Source organism: Branchiostoma lanceolatum, chromosome 13, assembly GCF_035083965.1.
Source record: "Branchiostoma lanceolatum isolate klBraLanc5 chromosome 13, klBraLanc5.hap2, whole genome shotgun sequence".
Classification (NCBI taxonomy): domain Eukaryota; kingdom Metazoa; phylum Chordata; class Leptocardii; order Amphioxiformes; family Branchiostomatidae; genus Branchiostoma; species Branchiostoma lanceolatum.
Genome location: NC_089734.1, coordinates 2789331 through 2811624, shown reverse-complemented (window position 1 = coordinate 2811624; position 22294 = coordinate 2789331). Strand labels below are relative to the sequence as shown.

General features: G+C 40.5%; 2 protein-coding genes across 3 annotated transcripts; both read right to left on the bottom strand.

The window, feature by feature from the left end:
- Positions 1-14446, bottom strand: LOC136446967 (D-3-phosphoglycerate dehydrogenase-like). 2 transcript variants are annotated; one of them, XM_066445628.1, is made up of 10 exons: positions 14222-14446; positions 9345-9496; positions 8861-8926; positions 8601-8655; positions 8140-8238; positions 7001-7133; positions 3612-3760; positions 2403-2555; positions 1631-1700; positions 1-1596 (listed from the first exon to the last, which is right to left on the bottom strand). In XM_066445628.1, the coding sequence occupies exons 1-9, from the start codon at positions 14357-14359 to the stop codon at positions 1674-1676; spliced, it is 972 nt and encodes a 323-aa protein (XP_066301725.1). In that variant the 5' UTR covers positions 14360-14446; the 3' UTR covers positions 1-1596; positions 1631-1673. The 2 variants fall into 2 exon arrangements, with proteins under 2 accessions (XP_066301725.1, XP_066301724.1); XM_066445627.1 differs by having other exon boundaries at positions 1-1700; positions 14222-14445.
- A 2439-nt stretch (positions 14447-16885) lies between these two features.
- Positions 16886-18292, bottom strand: LOC136447815 (ADP,ATP carrier protein 1-like). The gene is made up of 2 exons (XM_066446880.1): positions 18069-18292; positions 16886-17769 (listed from the first exon to the last, which is right to left on the bottom strand). The coding sequence occupies exons 1-2, from the start codon at positions 18174-18176 to the stop codon at positions 16996-16998; spliced, it is 882 nt and encodes a 293-aa protein (XP_066302977.1). The 5' UTR covers positions 18177-18292; the 3' UTR covers positions 16886-16995.
- Between the last annotated feature and the right edge of the window lie 4002 nt (positions 18293-22294).

The following is a 22294-nucleotide window of genomic DNA, read 5'->3' as shown; positions in this document are numbered from 1 at the left end:
AATGGTAACGTAAACTTTATTTCTTAAGTTGCTCCAAAGAAGATCGATATAAAGACAGCTAAGCTAGACACATGTATCACCAAAAGTAACATCTTACCTTAACCTTTGGTCACAATGAAACATCCAAGCAATGCTAATGACGCCTTTCTAAACATTTCCAAAATTATGGCACTTTTTATGAGAAGCTCCAAGAAGCGCTGATATTGAAAAAGCTCCATAGCATCAATCCCTCTTCACCTTTTCTATTCATATTGTCACAACCCACCAACCATACCGTAACTTATATAATCTACAAACAGATCTTACATTGACAAGACAGTATTCATCCATCGAAACACTGCCCATCGGCCAACTGGTCTTGCTAACAGAAGATCTGCTTTAAGATTAAGTTTATTGGAAAATCTGATATACAAAACAGATATGCATCTTCATACATGTAAACCGTGTACATGTACACTGTCACAATCTCTGCGTTGGCATCATTTTTTCCAAGTCTGCAGTAGCAAAACACTTCTCAAGACAAAAGAAACAAGTTTTCTGAGAAGTAGTTTCTCCTTCCAACAAGAATAGCACCTGCCGTCTACTTCCATTTTTCCGACAATTTGTTACAAAGCAACACGAAAAGCAAGAATTTCAAAAGCACGAGATTCGACACAGGGAACCAAAGAAGCACTTCTGTACAGAAAGACTTTGCTTAAATATGCCATTTACATTTCAACAGCTAACTGTTAAAGAAAGCACGAAGCAGAAAAGCGTTCATCTGTCCTACACTTGTTGACAATGTGTGAAAAAGGTTTTTTTTTAAATGTCTGTTGTTTTTAATGAAACTTCCTAATCTTCAAGCAAATATTGGAGGATGGCAACTGGTATATGTTATGCCTAAGGGTGGTTATACAGTACTGGCAATACTGAATGCTGGACAAGTTCAAATACTTTCCCCAACATCTGCTTGGAGATATACAACATTAGAATACATGATCTGCACTTTTTATATAAGATCAGACATTTTCAAGACTTTTCTTTGGATAGAAATCCGTCTATTTCTATACTTCCTACATACACAAGAACAGTCATGGTAAACCAACAACTTACAGTACATCCATGTATTATTGTATACTCTTTCCTACCATTCTCACCCTGAGAGAAAAGGTAAATAAAGACTACATTCTTCCGTTGCATCCTTCCTGGTCGGTAGTGTGTATACAATGTACAATGTACAGTTATGCCTGTACTAGTGACCACCTCTTCATAAGGACTACATTGTACCTGGCCATTGATATACAGTCAAACCTGTACAAGTGACCACCTCTACATAAGGACTACCTGGCCATAGTGACCACTTTTTAGTGGTCCCTTAGATACTTTTTCCCATTGACACAAGCATTAAGAATCCTGTCCACATAGACCAGATTTTATCGGTCCCCTGAATTGTCTTCTCATATAGTTTTGACTGTTCATATCTATCAACTCCATGTTACAATACTACGTTCTAACTCCTTGTAGGTTAACTGTACAAAGAAAAATAATAATATGACAAAAGTAAAAAGTCTTCCAAGTCAGAAAATAAGTACTTCTCAAATTTGCTTTTTTTCTTGTCAGGTATCTTTGTAAGCTATGTTTGTGCTTCTGTTCTTGTGCTTGTTCAGATGTGCTGGCAGTGAAGTGTGGACATCTTACAGTTTCAGGTCCCTGGCATTGACCTGAAAAAAAATAATGTTGAAGGTTAGCTACATTTTAGAACATGATTCTTTATCATGGCTGTATGAGACGCATCTGTATACATAGTTGCATCTGTGGGACCTAGCTAGTGGACAACTTTTTATCATCACCAATTTTATGACATTAAAAAAATAGCAATCTTTCTTCCAAGACTACAGTTATAGTTAAAGCCCTCCTGCATGATACATGGTGCCTATGACAGATCCCATCTGTTCCAAAGCCCTTGGGCCACACAGCTTTGTGCAATAACTACAGCCGGTTGTGGTTTGTGTTCAACTACAATACTCTTTCCACTTTCCCAAATGCTGAGTATCAAGCAGGGAAAGCAGTAGGTACCATTTTTAAAGTCTTTGGTGTGCCAGGGATGCAACTCACGACCTACTGAATGCAAGGCAAACACGGAGATGGGCGCCGCCCTATGCACCATCTGGTGTAAGAAGGACTTTCTTAACTAAAGCCCCTATCTGATGACTGGACTCAGTGTCTTCCTTTTGTGGATCTTTTTTTCTTTTTTTTTTCTATGCATTGATACCATTCCTTAGCTTAGCAGCAGTCTCTATATGATAGGGCGCTGGCTTTTTAGGCACTAAGGTGGCGGTTGATACAAGTCTTGAATTTGCTTTTGTCATTTGACCAATTATCTGTAGGTATTAGGCAGAGTAGAGTAAAAATATGTCACTTACCGCCCCGACCAGCCCCTTGCCGTTGACCCAGTCGACGATCTGCTCTGCGATCTCGATGGCGCAGCGACGCTGTCCCTCCCGGGTGTTCGCTCCGAGATGGGGCACCGCGATCACGTTGGGGTGATTGACCAGCGCCGTGTTAGTCGTCGGCTCCTGGAACAAATGATTACGGAAGCAAAATGAGCCTTGTGGAGAATACAACACATAAAAGGTAATGTGAACATAGTGTCATTTTTTGATCCAGGACAATCCAGGTACAGAAATAACTGCTTTCAAGCAAACTTTGTGAGTAGTACCTATGTAGTAATCATTGTGCAGCATTGATTACTGTGTTCCTGTATCTTCAATATTTACATGTATGACACATGCTCTCCTCTGGATGGACCTCATGTCTCAAGCAAATCGGTTACAAAAAGCGATTACATCGAACACTGCTCACAAATGCGTTTTTTTCCCCACTGCATTCTGAAAATCAGTACAAGCAATCAGTTTAGAATGCATTCCATTCTCCATGAGGCCATCAGGGGTTAAAGGTCACCACAAGGTCATCAAAGGGTTAAAGGTCACATCCCATCATGCCCTGCAGCGTGATCAACCACAAGGTCATCAAAGGTTAAAAGTCGCCTCCCATCATGCCCTGCAGCGTGACCAACCTGTTCCCAGGTGTCGATAGCGGCGCCTGCAATCACTCCGTCATCGAGGGCCTTAAGAAGGTCGGTCTCCGAGATGATCCCTCCACGGGAAACATTCAGAACTTTGAGTCCCTTTTTGCACTTGGCAAACACCGCAGAATTCATGAGGTCTGTAATGAGGAGAGGTTGGAAAGACGGCGGAGGAAAAATGAGGTTAAGGTTGTCCAATATATGTATGCCATGACTACTCTGTGTTTCTCCCCTTCACAGACTAACAGAACTACATTTCTATTTCTATCTTCCATCCTTTTGTTCCTTGATGAAAGGGGCTGGAAAAAGAGAAGGAGGGATGGCTGTGTACCTACATTTGTACCTGTACCTGTAAAATCGGGTACAACTTGGATAATTGACCGAATTTGTATAGGTACAGGCCTGTACCTAAATGTACATGTATATCACTATACCTGCACCTGTACATATGTACCTGTACCTGAATTTTTACTAAGGTACACAGCCCTTTCCAGGAATGTAGTTCTGTTATTCGGAGGGGCTAAACTGCTTGTGCTCTCTCCCCTACCTTCTCCCACACATCGAGGGCCGCCCCAGCGCATTTCCCCGACTCCAGGGCGCGCAGAATTGCCGCTTCCTCGTAAATCCCGCCCCGGGCCACGTTCACGACCCGCATGCCGTCCTTGCACTTCGCAAACGTTTCGTCACACAGCATGTCTTTGGTGGGAAACATGCAGGGAGTTAGTATCAAAGAGCAAGCAGAACATGCAAATCATTTTATACATACATATAACAGAGACGATCAAACCTGCCCAAAAAGACCACTCAGGGGAGCTGACTAATGTCAAAGTTTTAGGATATATATAGTCAAACCTGCGGAAAAAGTCTGTGGACAGATTAAGTCTGGTCTATATGTGGACAGGTGGTCACTGTCAACAGGATTCTTAACGGTTGTATCAATGTGCAGGTGGCCCTTGTAGATCTTAAGGTGGTCAGGTTTGACTGTATTTTTCAACATTCAATTTGATATTGGCAGGCCAAACCTGTTTTAGAGAAGTTATTCATACCTCTTTCAAACAAACTGTGTACTTCTCCTATAATCAAAAATCATCTGTTTTAGTTATAGATGACATGCCTGTTATCAGACCCCTACATGCACAGGCACCATGCTCTGTGATAAGAATATGTATTAGATCACTGACGTAATGAGCACTCAAGGGACCGAGCCAAAGGGGAAAACGTGCAAATACTAAGCTCACACCAATCAGGCTGTCTTATCTTCTAAACCATCTGTATACATGTAAAAACATTGATCTAAACAGGTGATCACTTTTGAAGAAAAAATCTGTAACTCTATTCCTGCAATAAGTAAGAAACCCTGATTGCCATACAAATGTACATCTATATTATATATAAGGACGGTTTTAAAGATATAGAAACCTACTCTGTGTTTGTGAGATGGTTTTAAGGTACCGTTGAAGGGTGGCTGAGGAATTTTGGGATGTTTTTGAAAAAACCTTTCTCAAGCTTTATAAACCTTCCTCAACCTTAATTTTTTTCAGGCAGTACCTTATAGCAAGGTGATAATTTATGCAAATTAGTATGATGTCATGATTACGTCATCAAGATTTATAAGGCCAAGCCCCTTTTTTAGAAAAAAGGCTCTCCTTGGCTTGTACTTCGATACCGGTATTTATCAATATAACTTTGCAGGAATGTACATGATAGTAATACTTAAAGAATTGCGCGTGTCCACGAGTATATTTTGAAATATTGATTTTTGGCGAATTTTCTTTTTTTTGGAAAAGTATTTAGGATATAGAAAGCTGTGTTTGTGGGATGAATATAAGGAAAGTTTTAAGGATATAGAAACCTGTGTCTGTGGGATGAATATAAGGAAAGTTTTAAGGATATAGAAACCTGTGTCTGTGGGATGAATATAAGGAAAGTTTTTAGGATATAGAAACCTGTGTCTGTGGGATGAATATAAGGAAAGTTTTTAGGATATAGAAACCTGTGTCTGTGGGATGAATATAAGGAAAGTTTTAAGGATATAGAAACCTGTGTGGGATGATTATAAGGAAAGTTTTTTAGGACATAGAAACCTACTCCGTGTCTGTGGGATGATTATAAGGAAAGTTTTTTAGGATATAGAAACCAACTGTGTCTGTGGGATGATTATAAGGAAAGTTTTTTAGGATATAGAAACCAACTGTGTCTGTGGGATGATTATAAGGAAAGTTTTTTTAAGATATAGAAACCTACTCTGTGTCTGTGGGATGATTATAATACAAGGAAAGCTTTTTAGGATATGGAAACCTGTGTCTGTGGGATGATTATAAGAAACGTTTTTAGGATATAGAAACCTGTGTCTGTGGGATGATTATAAGGAAGGTTTTTTAGGATATAGAAACCTACTCTATGTCTGTGGGATGATTATAAGGGAAGTTTTGTAGGATGTAGAAACCTACTCTGTGTCCGTGGGATGATTATAATACAAGGAAAGTTTTTTAGGATATAGAAACCTACTCTGTGTCTGTGGGATGATTATAAGGAAAGTTTTTTTTAGGATATAGAAACCTACTCTGTGTCTGTGGGATGATTATAAGGGAAGTTTTTTAGGATATAGAAACCTACTCTGTGTCTGTGGGATGCTTATAAGGAAAGTTTTTTGGACATAGAAACCTACTCTGTGTCTGTGGGATGATTATAAGAAACGTTTTTAGGATATAGAAACCTGTGTCTGTGGGATGATTATAAGGAAGGTTTTTTAGGATATAGAAACCTACTCTATGTCTGTGGGATGATTATAAGGGAAGTTTTGTAGGATGTAGAAACCTACTCTGTGTCCGTGGGATGATTATAATACAAGGAAAGTTTTTTAGGATATAGAAACCTACTCTGTGTCTGTGGGATGATTATAAGGAAAGTTTTTTTTAGGATATAGAAACCTACTCTGTGTCTGTGGGATGATTATAAGGGAAGTTTTTTAGGATATAGAAACCTACTCTGTGTCTGTGGGATGCTTATAAGGAAAGTTTTTTGGACATAGAAACCTACTCTGTGTCTGTGGGATGATTATAAGGAAAGTTTTTTAGGATATAGAAACCTACTCTGTGTCTGTGGGATGATTATAAGGAAAGTTTTTTAGGATATAGAAACCTGTGTCTGTGAGATGATTATAAGGAAAGTTTTTTGGACATGGAAACCTACTCTGTTTTTATGTTATGACTATAACGAAACTTACTTGTGTTACTATACTATAGTATAGGAACCCAGTATTATATAAGGACAATTTATGATATAGAAACCTACTCTCAGTTTGAGTCTATGGCAAGATAGTTGTAAGGAAAGCTTTAGGATAATACATGTACAACAAATGTAGAAAGCTTTTCTGTTTTTATTTCATGATTATAGGGAAAGTTTAAAGGATGTAGGAACCTACTCCGTCCCTGTTCGATGATTATAAGAAAAGTTGTTTTTAGGATATATTATTTGATAATTGTAAGGAAAAATTTTATGATGTAGAATAGGGGTGGATACCGGTTCGGCTTAATAAGGTTCAAGTCCAAGTTTAGGTCCAGAGATTTAGGTTCAGGTCCGGACCTGAACCTGGACCTGATCCTGTCCAGTTGATGTTTTGTTTTATTAGACCAATATTAAGCATAGAGAATTCATACTGACATGCACAACTGTAAAAGTTCTTCGGGAGAAGACTTTCAAGATAAACCAGTGTTTGATATTTGAATATTGCACTTGTTTTAAATGCCTTTTTTGTCAGAGGGGAGACTCAAAACACTTTTTATCACACAAAATAGAGAAATATATTTGTACTTTGTTCAGGTTTTTTTGGACTCAGGTTTTTGGCTTTAGGTTTTTTGGACTCGGTTCTTGGATGTCATAAAGGTCCGAATCAGGTCTAGCGAACCGGTATCCACCCCTAATGTAGAAACGTACTGGCAGTCTGAGGGATGAGAGGCACGTGCACTGTGATGTAGTCACATTTGGGCCACAGGTCCTCGAGGGACATCCACTCGACGTTGAACTCTGACGCCGTCTTGGCATCGATGATGGGGTCAAACCCTATCGTCTGGAACAAAGAAAAAGGTGTCAAGTTTCAGAAGACCTCTATTGATATACTAACCGATCAATACAGTATAATGGGCCCATTTTCATACAACTTACAAGGTTGTTTGCCTTGAATGGCTGAAGATTATACATTCATACATTGAAGCTAACAGCTGTTGTCTTCCCTCAGCACAGCATGCCTCTAACTGAAACAGCAGTTCAGTTCATCCTAGCTGCTGCTGTTCGAAATATTTAGCATTTTCCTGATGTGTAGAAGTGATACTGTACAGGACTGTATTACTATTGAGAACACCATGTCCTTGTATATTCATCCCTAGCTATATATAGCTATCAATCTGTTTGGTCATACCAAAGACTTCTAAAATTATAACTACACATCCTGCTTTCTCTGTTTACTACTCAACAATTGAGAGATAGATTATGGCAGTTGTAGCCTCTACCAGGCTCCACAGGTCGCTGAAAAAAAGTAGAATATTGGCCAAACAGACAGATAACATGTCAGAGGAGTTAGCTGGCCTGGGGGTGCAAACTGTACTCACTGGCCAGCTAACTCCTTTCACCGATAATGTCTTTGCTCCTCTGGCACGTTATTTGTCTATTTGGCCAACTTCTGCTATTTTTTCTGTCACCTGTGTAACCTGGTAGAGGCTATATGGTAGTTGTAGTTGAACACACACCACTACCAGTGGTCTAAACCCTCTGCTGTAGTAGCCCTGTGTGGCCCAAGGGCTATAGAAAAAGAGACAGGCACTACCATTTACCCTGTTATTCAACTATTCAGATTGAAAGAAGAGGTTGTTCCTCTCACAGTCATTCTGATCATGAACGCCTACTTCGAAAGAGTATGGGAGTTGAACCACACCACTACCATGTGGCCAGTGACTAACCCTCTGCTGTAGTACTAGTACTAGTAGTAGCCCTGTGCGGCCCAAGGGCTATGTAAAAAAAGATGGGCACTAACATTTTACTGTTAACTATTTCAGAATGAAAGATGAAGTTCGTCTTACTGTCATGCCAAATGCCTGCATCCTCAGAGCTACCTCCTTGCCGATCCTCCCCAGCCCGATGATGCCTAGCGTCTTTCCGTACAGCTCATTTCCCATGAACTGAAAAAAAAAAAAAAGAAAAAAAAAAGAAATAAGACGGAGGGTGTCATGGACTTTCTGCAGCATATGATTTATTGCTCACCGAGTCACATGTTCTAACTGCATAACGTGACGTCACAGAAGCAGTGGATTGCCCATTCCTTGACAAAGACTGGAGCTGATCTGTAAAATATTTTGGTAAGTCCAATTTTAGTTTTGGCAATTGCAGTTCAACTTTGATGTAGAAAAAAACATATATTATAGGTTGGCATTTAAGGAATTCAAAGTTATTTTCAATGTACAATAGTAAGACCGAAAAGGCATTGCTTGAAGAATGAGAATTCTTTACTGTATAACATTACTGGTGAAACAAACAAACAAACCTTTTTCCTGTCCCATCTTCCCTCCTTCATGGACATGTGGGCCTGGGGGATTTGCCTGTGAGAAAAAAAAGAGTATAAACTTTGTTTTTTCCCTTGACAAGATTGCAAAATGTTCCAACAGCAGACAAGACAACAGGAAAGATCTTGTGGTGAGATTTCTGAAATTAAGCATTAGTTGATATAAAGCTGAACCAAATCGTTGACTTTTGAAACTGTAAACATATCCTACTGTACTTACATATACTGGGAAATGGACTGACCTTGCTAAGCTTCCGATGAGGAAACAGGTGTGTTCTGCAGCACTCAGTGTGTTCCCTCCGGGGGTGCTGGGGGTGAGAATGGGTCATATGATTATCTATTCCATTATAACAACAATATATTATAAAAATAACATTATAACAACAGGAAGAAGTAGCCATCATAATGATTAAATCACAACAATATAGTTTTTTTAACCACTTTTTGTTTTGTAATTTTTGTCTACGCAGTATGTGTCCTAGTCTGTATAGACTGACAGTAGTATAACAATATTGTAGGGGTTGGGGTTGGAAGGAGGACCGAAGGAGGGAGGGTGGAAGGGAGAAAGTAATGCTAGGTGGAAGGATAGCAGACTTTGAAAGAAGGGAACAGGGGCTAAGAAACAGGAGGGGAAGGAAGTACTGTATGTTTGTGTTTCCGGATTTTGTAGTCAGAGTTACTTGGTTTAGGAATTTGTTTTAATCTGTAATGTTCTATACCACATACTTCATGACGACGACGTTCTTCTTGGTGGCGGAGGGGATGTCCACGTTATCCACGCCGGTTCCCGCGCGCCCCACGATCTTCAGGCAGTCACTCGCCTCGATCACGTCAGCTGTCACCTTGGTGGCCGAGCGGACGATCAGACCATCGTAACCCTGGGGAGAGAAAGGACGTTTTTAGACTTTTTAAAGACATTTTTAGAATTTTTGGTTTCAAATCTCCCCCTTCTGACTTTTGCTATATTCAATAACATATCATACCAGACTTGGCAGACGAAAGGACCAGTAGAAATACACCCTGCTACCGAAAAAGCAAGGAAACTTGCTGACCTACATGTATGTGCTACTAAGTTACTATTATATAACTAAGGGTCTGAACGAACAATTGAAAACTGTACTAGTAATAGAAATCTGTTACAAATATCCTCACATTGTATATGTCTTTTTAAATTACAAGTACTGAAGTAGATATTCTTTCAAATGAACATATGTGCCAATGATAATTAACATACTCGACTGCTCTAGCAGTACTACTAAATATATGTACAATCCACCATTGTGATTTATACGATATGGTAGGGATGAAATTTCATGAGAAACGCCCACACAGGATTAGCCTCCTGTTTTGGCACTAATCCCAAGATTTGTAACAAGCAATAGGATTAGAAGATTAGATGGATTAAAGGTTGTCAAACCCAATATCGATCAATGAAAGTACAAACTTCAAGAAAGGGGTTGATAACCCCAGTCATCGGTTAGACAAGTTTACTGGTTTAACTTTCAGTCTGGCTCAAGATCCAGTTTGGCACTGATGGTATTACTGTCCTAAAATGCTAGCATGGATTGACACTTTATTAATCCTTGCTATCATTTAAGTTTGTGTGTGTATGAAAATCAGGGATGTCCCAAAATGGAAATTTTCTTCTTCGGACGGAAAAAATTTCACCCTGTCTGTCCAAAACAAATCTGAACTTTAAAACATAAAATTGCTGAAAATGTATTTTTGTGAGCTAAAAATGACAGATTTAACAACAAAAATTAAAAGTTGGAACACCTGGATATCAAAGATTAATCATTTCTCAAGCTGCATTAGGTGATCTCTTTCAATTCACCGATCAATGACGGTCTTAGACTAGTTATTAGAGTAGGCGGGATTGTGAGGTTTGATGTTTATATTCCATCCCACACCCCATCCTATTACGTGGCAATGCTGCAAAATATTGTAAACCCACAAAGCATCTCCAACTAAACGTGATGGAAAATTCCCAACCACTTAAAATCAATCATCGACGAGAACTTGCGTCACTCGAGGGATGTTCCCCGCTATATCTGCCCACGATAGGAAACAGGGCCGCTTTAGAGTAAATGACTCGATTAAATATAAAGCTATGTCAAATCCTGAGGGGTTTACCTGTAATGAATTCACTCGGATGTCATTAAATGGTTGGATGAACAGTAATAGGAGTTAAAGGTACAAGGAGAGCACATCCTTTGCCTTCTCTAATCGTATTACTATAATCCAGCCAATTTTTCTGGACATGAAAAATAGACATGGGAAATTCACTCGGACACTCTGGCCATGATTTTGGTAGCCTGGATGCCAGACTCCCAATCTCTAAAATATCTATCGTATTTTAGAGATTGGGTGTCTGACTTCCAGACTATGATTTTGGCTGTCAGAAATATGAAACGCCTGTGAAACAAGGCAATCGGAGATGGCAGACTTCACCCCCTCATGATTGTAAGCGCCCTCTGGCAGAGCATACAGAAACTGCATCACACATACACGGACACACACACACAAACACACACACACACACATACACACACACACACACACACACATACACACACACACACACACAAACAAGCCAAAAACAATGCAGCAAAGGCAATATGACTCAACCATGTATTGTCATCATATATCAACTTATAAAACACAATATGCAATGATCATCAATAACGACGCAGCACTTAAATCAATATTGATCGACCTTCCTGCTCAACCTATCAATGTCAAGCGAGGAGCTTTACAGCCAGCGAATGACGTCAAAAGCAGCGATCTGTATCTGAGCGCAGCTGGCACCAGTGATCGCTTCTCTCATTCTATTACAGCAGAATTAACAAACATGATGAAAGTCTCCTTGAGGCTTAGGGTTGGGTAAAAGTTCCTGGAATTTTACAAATCTAATTAATAACTTGAAGTACGAAACACACAAAAGTTATTATTTTTTTTCCTTCTATAACCTCTATGTGGACATTTTCATATAGTCATTCATTGCAACATACATGTAGTGTCATTAATCTCCAAGCAGATGTAAGGATCTGGCTCATTTTTTGAGATCAAACTATTTTTGCAACAATTTGCGCTCTTTTCTTGACAGTGAGACGTTAAGGAATACAACACTAGAAAAAGAGTACTAAAGGTTACAAAAACAGGCGTCAAACATCGAAAATGAGCAAGATCCTTACATCTGCTTGGAGTGTAGTGATAGCATTCATTCTGGATTTGGTATTCTAGGAATAAGATTATTGGTATAAAGGATATTCATCTCAGCAATAGTTTTTCTTAGCCAATTACTTGGTCTTACAGTTATTATCTATTTTGTATTAACCTTTAGCACTCTGAAGTAGCTGTTTGGCACCCAATTCTCTATTGGTTACAGAGTTAGGCAGCAGGGAGAAGGTTAAGTACCAGTCCTGTATTGACACCTCATGACAACCACTGAAACATGCTTCTGTGATTAGCTACAGTTTAATTGCACAGCCCTTACTACAACTATAGACATTCAAGTTGAAAGCAAATATTTGTATAAATCATTGCATCACCCTTGTAATACAACAGGATACGGCCTGCAAACACTTTAAACCAATGTTTAACAGCAATCCACTCCTGAAGAGGAATGATAACGATTGATAAGAAGTTAATCGTTAACTTCTCTGGATAGAAGTTTGGATATGTCGAAAAGCGAAGTCATCCTGACTTGCTTGACTACTGTTTGTGTCAATCATTGGGTCTTTAGATAAGCGTCATCTAGGAAGTTATTAAGATTTATGAAATATCAATTGGCCACTAACCTATCTGTCCCAATAACTAACTAGTACTAGTACTGTCCAACTAGTACTACCAGCCTTATTTTAAATTTATCATCCAATCTGTCTTTAGCCATGTAGTTTTGGCATTGTACTTTTACAACCAATTGGTCTTTTATCTACTGAAAGGGGACACTGACTGCTCATACTACATAACCCTAGGGTTAGCTAACTTAGCTTGGATGCCAGAGCCCCCATCTCAAAAGTAACTAAAGAGGGGGCTTTTGTAGAATTTCCTTGGGGGCATTTTAACCTACTTATGTTAACCCTAGAGCTGAGGAGCTTGCCTGTGTAGGCCCTGGAAACCCAGGGGTGAGAACACAAATGTGTCACCACCAGGACCTGTCACCTACATACAAATAAAGTAGTCTGGTAGTCCTAATAGGGACAATGCAATTTGCAATGGGCTGTCCCATTCCAAAATCAGAAGGCAGGGGAGCCAGGGGACCATCCAATATTTTACCAGTAGATGAACAAGACAGCTGGGCATTCAATATGTATGTGTAAACAGTTGTTCCATAGTCCTTTCGAATACTATCACCTCATTGTAATATTTTTTCAACCATGCCATGACAATAGGGAGGTATCGATGTTAGAAAATATCTAGCACTGTAGGTGGGGAAAATGAGGGAGAATTAAGGGGGTTTGTATAGGGGTCTCGATTATGCTTTACAGCAATTTTCTATATCTTTGAAAAACATAACATAAGCACTATCAAGGGTCTATATCACTTGTCATTAGATGATTAAAATATTAGAGCAATTGTTTATGAATTATGTAAGATCAAAACAGCTGATAACACCCTAAAAATGCATATACATAAACTGAAAACAACATCTTTTTGACAGTGTTGTTAAAAAGAAGCTTCAAACGCGGATATTCCATGGCTTTGTGTTTTGACAGTTGTTTGAATACACGGTAGCAACGTGGCAGTGTGTGTGTCTGTGTGGACTCTAGCTGCCCTCCACACATGGTCGCCAAAAAACAACACACACACTGTCTGAGGCAGCATGCCAACGTCTACATAACCTCGGTCTCAGCCCTCTTGGGGTGTCAGCAGATCGATGTAAGCCTTATGTAAACCATACCGTAGCGCTGACCCCGTACCGGGCTGCCCCGCGAGGCTACACGGGGCCCTATCAATCATTAACCCGAGGACACATGTGCGGGGTCCCGTCAGTCATGTGCCGGTGGAAAATCCCCGCGCCGTCCCCACCAAGCGCCGCCGTTACATCAGACGGGTTATGGAATGTGTGGCATCTCTGCTCGCAGTGATAGATCGAAATTATACTGGAAATTGTATACCGAAGCAGCCGCCTACAAAACGCCCCCCTCCCACCTTTTTCTAGACTCCCCACAACTAGACGCGAATCTCTCCTTCAAATAAAATCGCAACATCGCAAATGTTTATGGAAATGGTAACAAATTGTAAATACAAACTGTATTTTTGTTAAAAAGTAGTTTTCATTCAATGGTTCGAGGAAAATAGTAAATTCTAGATGTACACATGGCTTGCTTGCACGTGATAGTTTTAGAGCTGCAGGCTCGACTTGAAAAGAGACGGCTCGAATTTCTAACCCATTGAAAAGGCGAGCTCAAGCATGGGCCTACATGTATGAACCGCTTTGTAAAGAGAAATATAATCTATCCTGATCTAATGTTGATACTAGCCAAATCTGCTTAAGAATAAGTCAAATCTACCAAGTAAATGATAACAACAAGCAAGTCGTGCGTTCATAAATCGATCAAAGAAAATGTGCATGATGCAATTTTTGAACGTGAACCCACCTTAATTTTCCCACAAAGCTCGTCTTTAGTCATGTCGGTCTTCATTTCCACAACGATTCCCGCCTTTTCCAGAACTTCCTTACATTCTGGAGCGACGCTGTCGCTAATGAGAATTTTCTTGATGCTGGGAGGAGACATTTTCAGGATTTAAGTTAGCGAGGTCCTCCCTTTGAAACGCCTAGCCGGCAAATGACACGGATGTGTATGTGAGCCAGTGGAAAATACCGCTCCCGAGCACCACGTGGTCTGTACACATGCCTATTTATGGTAATAGTGGGCGGGGCTTGGTGGAATTCCTTTCAAAGATGAGAATTTACAAATCGATTCAAAGGCTAGTTTTATCCGTAGACGGTTTGATTAGTCTGTAAATGTTGATAAGGATATTTTGCCGGAGGTATGAAGTTAGCTGATGCAAGGCACATGGCACGCTTCACGTGAATGACCTTCGACCTGACAGGCAAAGCGACATCTGGCGATTTATCCACAAGGTACAGAATGAATGATTGAATAGTTTGGCCTTAATTGTACATTAAGTCAAGTATGGCGAAAGTAATAAACACAATAACAATCGTCTATAAAAGACTATGACTACTAGGATATGGACGGAATGACTTCTCGTTTCTGTGTGTTGTATGTTATAATACAGCGCTACTAATGTACTTGCACGCAGATATAGCCAGCAGACATGACAAGCGCACTGCTTGTCTTTGACATGAGTGCATGAAGTGTATGCGGAGACTGCTATATTATAGTTTATACATGTACACATCACCTACCACGAACGCAAGACAAATGAGTATGTGCGGTAAGTTGTACGCAGCATCGTCGGCCCACAGGAACCACTGCTAGCAACAGTCAAGAGACGTAAGCTTCGGTGGTTCGGCCACGTGACACGCCACGACAACCTGGCCAAGACCGTACTGCAGGACACTCTGGAACCGAAAGGAGGTCGCCTTATAACGCGCAGGGGACCACAGAGGAAATTCTGGCAAGATTATGATAACATCGCAGATGACTGCTACAAGAAATACACGAGCTTGGAAACACTCGGATGTCCATCTTCATTGCTACCTTTTGCCCCCAACGACCAGGTGGTCAATGGACTAGGTGGGTAGGTAACTTGATTTACATGTGATCATATCAGTCATTGAACCTTGAACGAGGACATCAACGGTTAACTTTTGTCAGTTTTGTCTATCTACACTTTGTGTCCAGATGGTAGATATCGGTAATATGCAATGACCCGTGTCCGTCTGGGAATGTAGTTTTGACAGGACATTATAATTATTTACAAATCCTCAGGAAGACAGTTTTAGAGTGACGATCGTGAAATTCCGTATACATTCATTAAGTTATTCGTGTCCGTAGACAAGTGAACAACATATGATAAATGAATTTAAAGTTATACATGTGAAACTTACAATGAAGATTTAAGTACGCTGCTAATTTTGACATGTGTAAGTTTATTGCAAATTGGTGCCCGTGGGCTTATTGCAAGTGACGTGAACAGAACAGACAACTAATGCAGAACTGTATAGCATACATGGCATATGTTTACTTGAGTCTAAATGCTGGCTAGATTTTGACTTAGTGAGTTCGACTTCTTTTTCTGAGACAGTGGCATGGAAGACGAAAGAACCTACTTTTCCCGTAATGTTTGGGTTTTGTGGTGTTAAGAGGAGAGTAGTTTTGTTTTTGTCTGTAAACGCGGAGAAGTTCGGATGGAACTTGGCTTTTTTAAAGAGATCTTTAGCATTGCTATATTCTTTATTTACGTTACTAGTGCGGGGTTTAGTTTCTTCTTTGGAAACAGTGAAGAATAAAAAGCCCCACGTTTCAATGACAGGCGCTATAGTAGGTGGGTTGGATGATTTCAATAGGATCTAAGAGTATAATTTTCTGCAGATTTCTTAACCTAGAAAAGCTTGCAGAGATTTAGGATACCCTTGATTTTTTTCGACAAATATATATGTGAATAAGATATGGGACATAAGTCATATAAGTAATTTCAATCATCCATCTAGTCTGTGTATGTAGCTAAAAGGCAGACAGTACTTTTGAGCTTTTCATCCTACAAGTTCACTTTCCTTCCATTCATTGAACGAAAAAAGCGCCATGGCAGCTTTCATCTTTTCATTCATTCATTCATTCGTTCGTTCATTCTATATACCCACACACTCCTTTCCTCGATCCATTCATTTACTCACACATGAACATTCACTTAACCATTTATCAATTGATTTATTCATTCATTCATTCATTCGGTCATTTATTCAATTTCCTTTCCTTTCTTTCATTCATTCATTCATTCATTTATTCAACCAATCATCAAATTTCATTCGTTCATTCATTCACCCTTAAAGTATAAAAGACAAGAAAAAATATAAAGTTTTAGAAATTTTATTCTGAATGAACAATATATCACAATCTTACTTGAAGTCTATATATACACATACTAAATTATTTCACAAGATTTCGTATCGACTTTCACATTATCTGTGCACAAGATAAAGCAAAAATGGATAAATTTCGACAAGTACAATTTTTAACAAAGTGTGGTCATTTCATAATTTCAGTAGTACATAGTTTTAGAAATATTTACAATAAATCCAACATATACTTACTCTAAAACACAGATTAAATAAGTGGCAATAAATATCACTATAAAAGCCACTATCTACAATATTAAACATCTCATCAGAATCTCATTCCATTCTGGAATATCAATCATCAAAATAGCACCATCTTAAAGGAACTGGAGTTCTCAAGACGTCTTACAAGACCTTCTTGATCTCGTCGTACATGACCAGCACGAAGGCGCCGCCCATGCCGCGGAGCACGTTGGAGAAGGCTCCCTTGAAGAACGCGGACGACCCCTCGGTCTTGAGGATCTTGCGCCAGCAGTCCACGGTGTTCTTGTAGAGGAGCTCCTTGCGGCCAGACTGCATCATCATACGGCGCCGCACGGTGTCGAACGGGTAGGAGATGACTCCGGAGGCGGTGGTCACTCCCTGGGCGATGGCCCAGGTCAGGAAGAAGTTGTTGTACTCGGCGGGCACCATGCCCTTGGCGGTGTCGAAGCAGCCGAAGTAGGCGGCGCGGTAGACGATGATGCCCTGGACGGACACTGCGAAGCCGCGGTACAGCCCCTGCATGCCGTCGGCTCTGTAGATCTTCTTCAGGCAGTCGCCGAGGCCGTTGAATTCCCTCTTGCCGCCGCCGCCAACATCAGCGGCCAGGCGGGTACGGGCGAAGTCCAGCGGGTAGACGAAGCAGAGGGAGGTGGCCCCTGCTGCACCGCCGGACGCCAGGTTTCCGGCAAAGTAGCGCCAGAACTGGGTGTTCTTGTCCACGCCGCCCAGGAAGACCTTCTTGTAGGTGTCCTTGAAGGCGAAGTTCAAGGCTTGGGTGGGGAAGTAGCGGATGACGTTGGCCAGGTTGCCGCGCCACAGCGACGCCACGCCCTGCTCCTTGCTCACACGGCTGAAGCAGTCCACGATCCCCTTGTACTGCTTGTCCTTGGGGATGTCCTTAGACACAGCTTGCACCTGTAGCATGAAGTAAAGACGATCATAAGTAAACTTTTATCACAAACCAAAGCAAGAACACATGTTCCATTCGATCTATAACATACGTGGGCGTTCTAGAACTCGCTTTTCAAGATGAACTGAGAACACACGTTCGCTAATACTGCTAACAGCTACGAACTAGACCAAAGTGGATAAAATACTAGCATCATTAGTAGACTAGCTCGTCCTGTTTCCAACTTTGCAACATCACTCAGAACAAGAGTTACAAGACGCAACTTAAGAAACGGTAAAGTCTAAGAAAGGGAAGTTTTCCTTACCTGAAGGAGCAGCTTGACACGCTCGATGGGAGCCACGACCGTCTTGGAGACTCCGGCTGAGATCCCTCCGGCCAGAAAGTCCTTGATGAATCCGAATGCGTCAGACATCTTGACGATAAAAACTTCGAAATTTCACAACTGGAAATTCAAAATAAAAATAAAAGCTTGCGAGGAGTTGAACTCTTAGAGTCAATCAGGCAATAACTGATGCTCGTGTACGGTTTCTGCCGCCTTTTATACCCTTCCGTGCACCGGAGAACAAAGGAAATTGAACAGGGCGCTCTGACCTGCTGCTCTCTGATTGGTTAATTAGGACCTGCTAGGCTGTGATTGGTTGGTAAGAGCTATCATGGTCAGGGCGACATGACCTGCTGAACGCTGATTGGCTAAACGATCCGTAACGATGGAGATGGACAGGGCACCCTGACCTGCTGAGCTGTGATTGGTTAATTAATGGCGTCATGGTCAGAGCGACCTGACATACTGAACGCTGATTGGTTGATCGCTGATTGGCTGAGAGGACAATGCCGTCGCTTAGAGCACTCTGCCCACATGGGCCCTGATTGGCTGTCGACAGATGGAGATCTGATAGGAACCTCTGATTGGTCTTCAATCAGCCAATAACAGCACGAAGGGATTTTTGAATTTGTTAAAAACTTTTCCATGACGTCACTCGCCATCATCATAATGGGGTGGAGATGGAGCTCCGATGGAGACCTATGATTGGTCTGCAATCAGCCAATCACAATACGAGGCGATTTCAAAATTCCTTGCAAATCATTGACCCATGACGTCACTTTGGCGACCGTCATAATGGAACAGAGAAGACAGTTTACGAGAAACGCGAATTACTAAAACATTCCGCACTGTTTAATCTTCAGTTTTGCTTTTTACGCACTGATCAGTTACAAGGACCACATCGAAATCAGTTGATAACATCTATCTGTCTGTATCTATCTGCATCTATATAGCCGGTATAACCGCCCTTCGGCGTAATACATCAGCTTCGCAGGCACGCGGCGCGGCAGCAGCTGGTTACATTGTGCGCTTTGGAATAACACCAGACATGTTCTAGAACAACGCTTTATGATAACAGAACGAAAGTTGCACAGACGTAGAAAATATTTGAGGTCGCCAAACATTGAGGATCGTGCAGATCACTCGAGGGACCGTGCTATGGGCTCTGTACGTCGTTAACTCGGAGTCGTGTGGGCCCTGTGCGAAGAAAATACGCTGTATTTTCCAAACAGAGGTTGGTTGGGAAGATTGTGACCTTTCCGACTTACCATAAGTTACATACCGTTTTTTGTCGATTCTCCCCACCAACAGAGAGCCCACGAATAACCGGGCATAGGATAAAAAGGTCAGTCTTCCCCACTCCAACCTCCGCTTGGAGAGTAGGGTGAAAACACAGGACAAGCATCAGCAAGGTAACCGTTGTAATCTCTAATGAAGCTTTTTCGCAAGCTGATGGGGGATGTGTAGCACTGTTTGTTTGATTGATCTGTGATTACAATATGATGATGAAAATACCAGTGTCCTGGTGCGTTGGATCGCTTCGCCTGAAATCTAACAAAAAGAAAGAGAATCACTTCCTACCTAGCCAACCCTAATCTCCAAGCAGATCTACTTTATTCTTTATTAGAAATTGCAACAATACAATACACAGTAGAACGCCAGGCAGACAAGCTGATGTTGTGGACCACCCATATAAAACAATGCATGATTACGGTGGCTATAAGATCGTATCCAACTGGCAAAGGGAGTTTTCGTCGCCACCAACGCGACTGGACGCAGATCTTGGGCGGCGACGAAAACTCCCTTTGCCAGTTGGATACGGTCTTATAGCCACCGTAGATCTGCTTGGAGATTAACCAACCCTACTTTTTTTCAGGACCGCAATCAGTAACACATTAATCCAAGGTTTGAAAATAGAATCAATCAGTACCCGCCATGGCCTTTTTTCAATCCTTGTTGGCTTTACACTATGTTTCCCCACAATGAATGTTAACAAACATAGAAACTTTGCTGTACTAACGTTACATGTGAAATACTCAAAACAAACAAGAGAACACGATGTTTAAGATTTTATTCAAGACATTTATTCACAATCACGTAGTGCTATCAAGGATCAAAAAAGAAAGGCACAACTTTGAAAACTCTAGCAAAACACTTGTTGTTTCTAACAAGCGAAAAATAGCCAAGTTATGACGAAAAGAAGTCTGTCTATGCCAACTACAATCAGATTGCAGTGCTGCACAGTACCGCAAGGTGGCATCACAAAGCAACGCTAAAGGTGATCTGCACTTGGCAAGATTTTTAGGCCAGTAGTAAAGTACAAGCAAACCAGCATTTCTATAACTTATACTGTCAGCAACAATACACTATGTGTGATGGAATTCGGCTTAAAACATAGAATTCTTGTTTAAAACTACATCTTTAAATGTTCAAACATTCACAACAAAGTATCAATTTAGTATGTAATTTGACATACATACTATAAGGCACACATCGACTTTGGTCCCGAAGGTAATTTGCATAATTCCCATAATTCCAAACTTGCATAAATCTCACAATTCCAAAGAATGAGCAGCTTTTGCACAGACCCAAGCTCGGAGGAAAAATCCCCTGGCATACTTTAACCTGAGTAACTCACCCATGTTTGAGATGAGTCCATGGGTCTTCTGAACATACTAGTATGTAACGTAAGGCCTAGGAAAAAATGTTGTGTTTCACAGCCGAACTTAGCCCTTTCTGGAGTTTACCGCGGACAAGGGACATAAATTTCAAATCTGTCATGAAATTGAAAGTCAAACTGAGTGATGAAATTCAAATTCAAAACAGACTCCCTGTATTCCCCACTCTGGTAACAGATTAAAGCTTTAAAAAGTTTATTCAAGAATGTGCAGTTAACATTGTACAATGTACATATATATGTAGTTAGATAATAACAATATACTAGCGTTGTAAACATCAGTGTCCTGATGTATTTGCAACTGTATGTTTGATCACTTCGGCCAAAATCTAGAAAGAAAAAAGACAATCCCTACCTACAAACCCTAGCTTTTTTCAGGACCGTAATCAAAAACACAACATTTGTTTTCCTAGGCCTAAATAACTAGACACGATGAATTACTATATATCTAATGCAGATCGTGCAAAATACTTTTTCTGTATAATACTAGTAATAGGCTATGGAATGACATAAAGTATGTGTACGATAAACAGCTCCAAAGGGCCATAACTTGCATTGTCACATTGCAAAACCATACAAATAACATTCATGTACTTTAAGAACAATTTCATAATCCAGCTTCAAGAACTTGAATGTAAAATGATAACCAGTGTCTCCAATTATCTTAGGTAAGTACATGATACAACAACCATTATAATATATCTTCTGGGTAACATATTTCAATCCTTTGAAATACGTGTAGAAGCAATAATTTGTTTAAAATATTCACAAAGTGAAAAACACATGTAACACATGCATGTGTCAACGATATAAACACTTTCACCATATACCTCAACATGAAAACAGGATAATAAATAAGGAGGGAATCCCGGAGATACATGATAAAGAAATAAATGATAAGAAATAAATAAGGAGAAAAACAATGAGCATTTTACAAGAAATACTTGAGTTCTTTAAAGTCATAGTCACAGGTGCAAAAAAAAACAAGATGGAGAAAGGTAATTCTTAAAACTAATACAACAACTCACAAGCACACAAGTCTTTCCTACCACAGCCATCCCAACACTGCCCTGATTTGACAGAAAACCCGTTAAGAAAGCATTTTTGATGGTTTAAACCATGGTTTGTATTTGAGCTCTTTCACTGTGGTGTCTAGACACAAGCACTAACTATTGTGTCACCCCAAAAATTTCTAGCCCTTATGTAGACTTGTTGCATAAGATGAGTTGCAGGTTGGCTATTAGCTAGCTGGGCTATACTAATAGAACAAAGAAATTCCACACCCTCCTTTTGCAGGGGACACCCTGATCTCACAACATGAGACCACCCCAACCCCGTTTTCCCCTCATACCGGACACTGGGATAGCATGACGTCAATTGATTAACATGCAAAGCTGCTAGGTAACCTTTAATCCATAGAGCACATTGGGAATGTCTGGTCCCCCCCCCCCCCCACTCTTAATTTTTGTGTTTCCCACCCTGACCCTCCTCCCCACACATCCATCCACTGCCACTGTTGTTTTCTCCTCAT

Excerpts from the sequence above, each read along its gene's own strand:
- LOC136446967 (XM_066445628.1), bottom strand. The coding sequence starts at position 14,359 with ATGTCTCCTCCCAGCATCAAGAAAATTCTCATTAGCGACAGCGTCGCT. Across the intron at positions 8,927-9,344 it reads AAGAACGTCGTCGTCATGAA|CACCCCCGGAGGGAACACAC; the intron begins GTATGTGGTATA and ends TCTCACCCCCAG. Across the intron at positions 3,761-7,000 it reads TCTCATCCCTCAGACTGCCA|ACATGCTGTGTGACGAAACG; the intron begins GTACGTTTCTAC and ends TTCCCACCAAAG.
- LOC136447815 (XM_066446880.1), bottom strand. The coding sequence starts at position 18,176 with ATGTCTGACGCATTCGGATTCATCAAGGACTTTCTGGCCGGAGGGATC. Across the intron at positions 17,770-18,068 it reads GTGTCAAGCTGCTCCTTCAG|GTGCAAGCTGTGTCTAAGGA; the intron begins GTAAGGAAAACT and ends TTCATGCTACAG.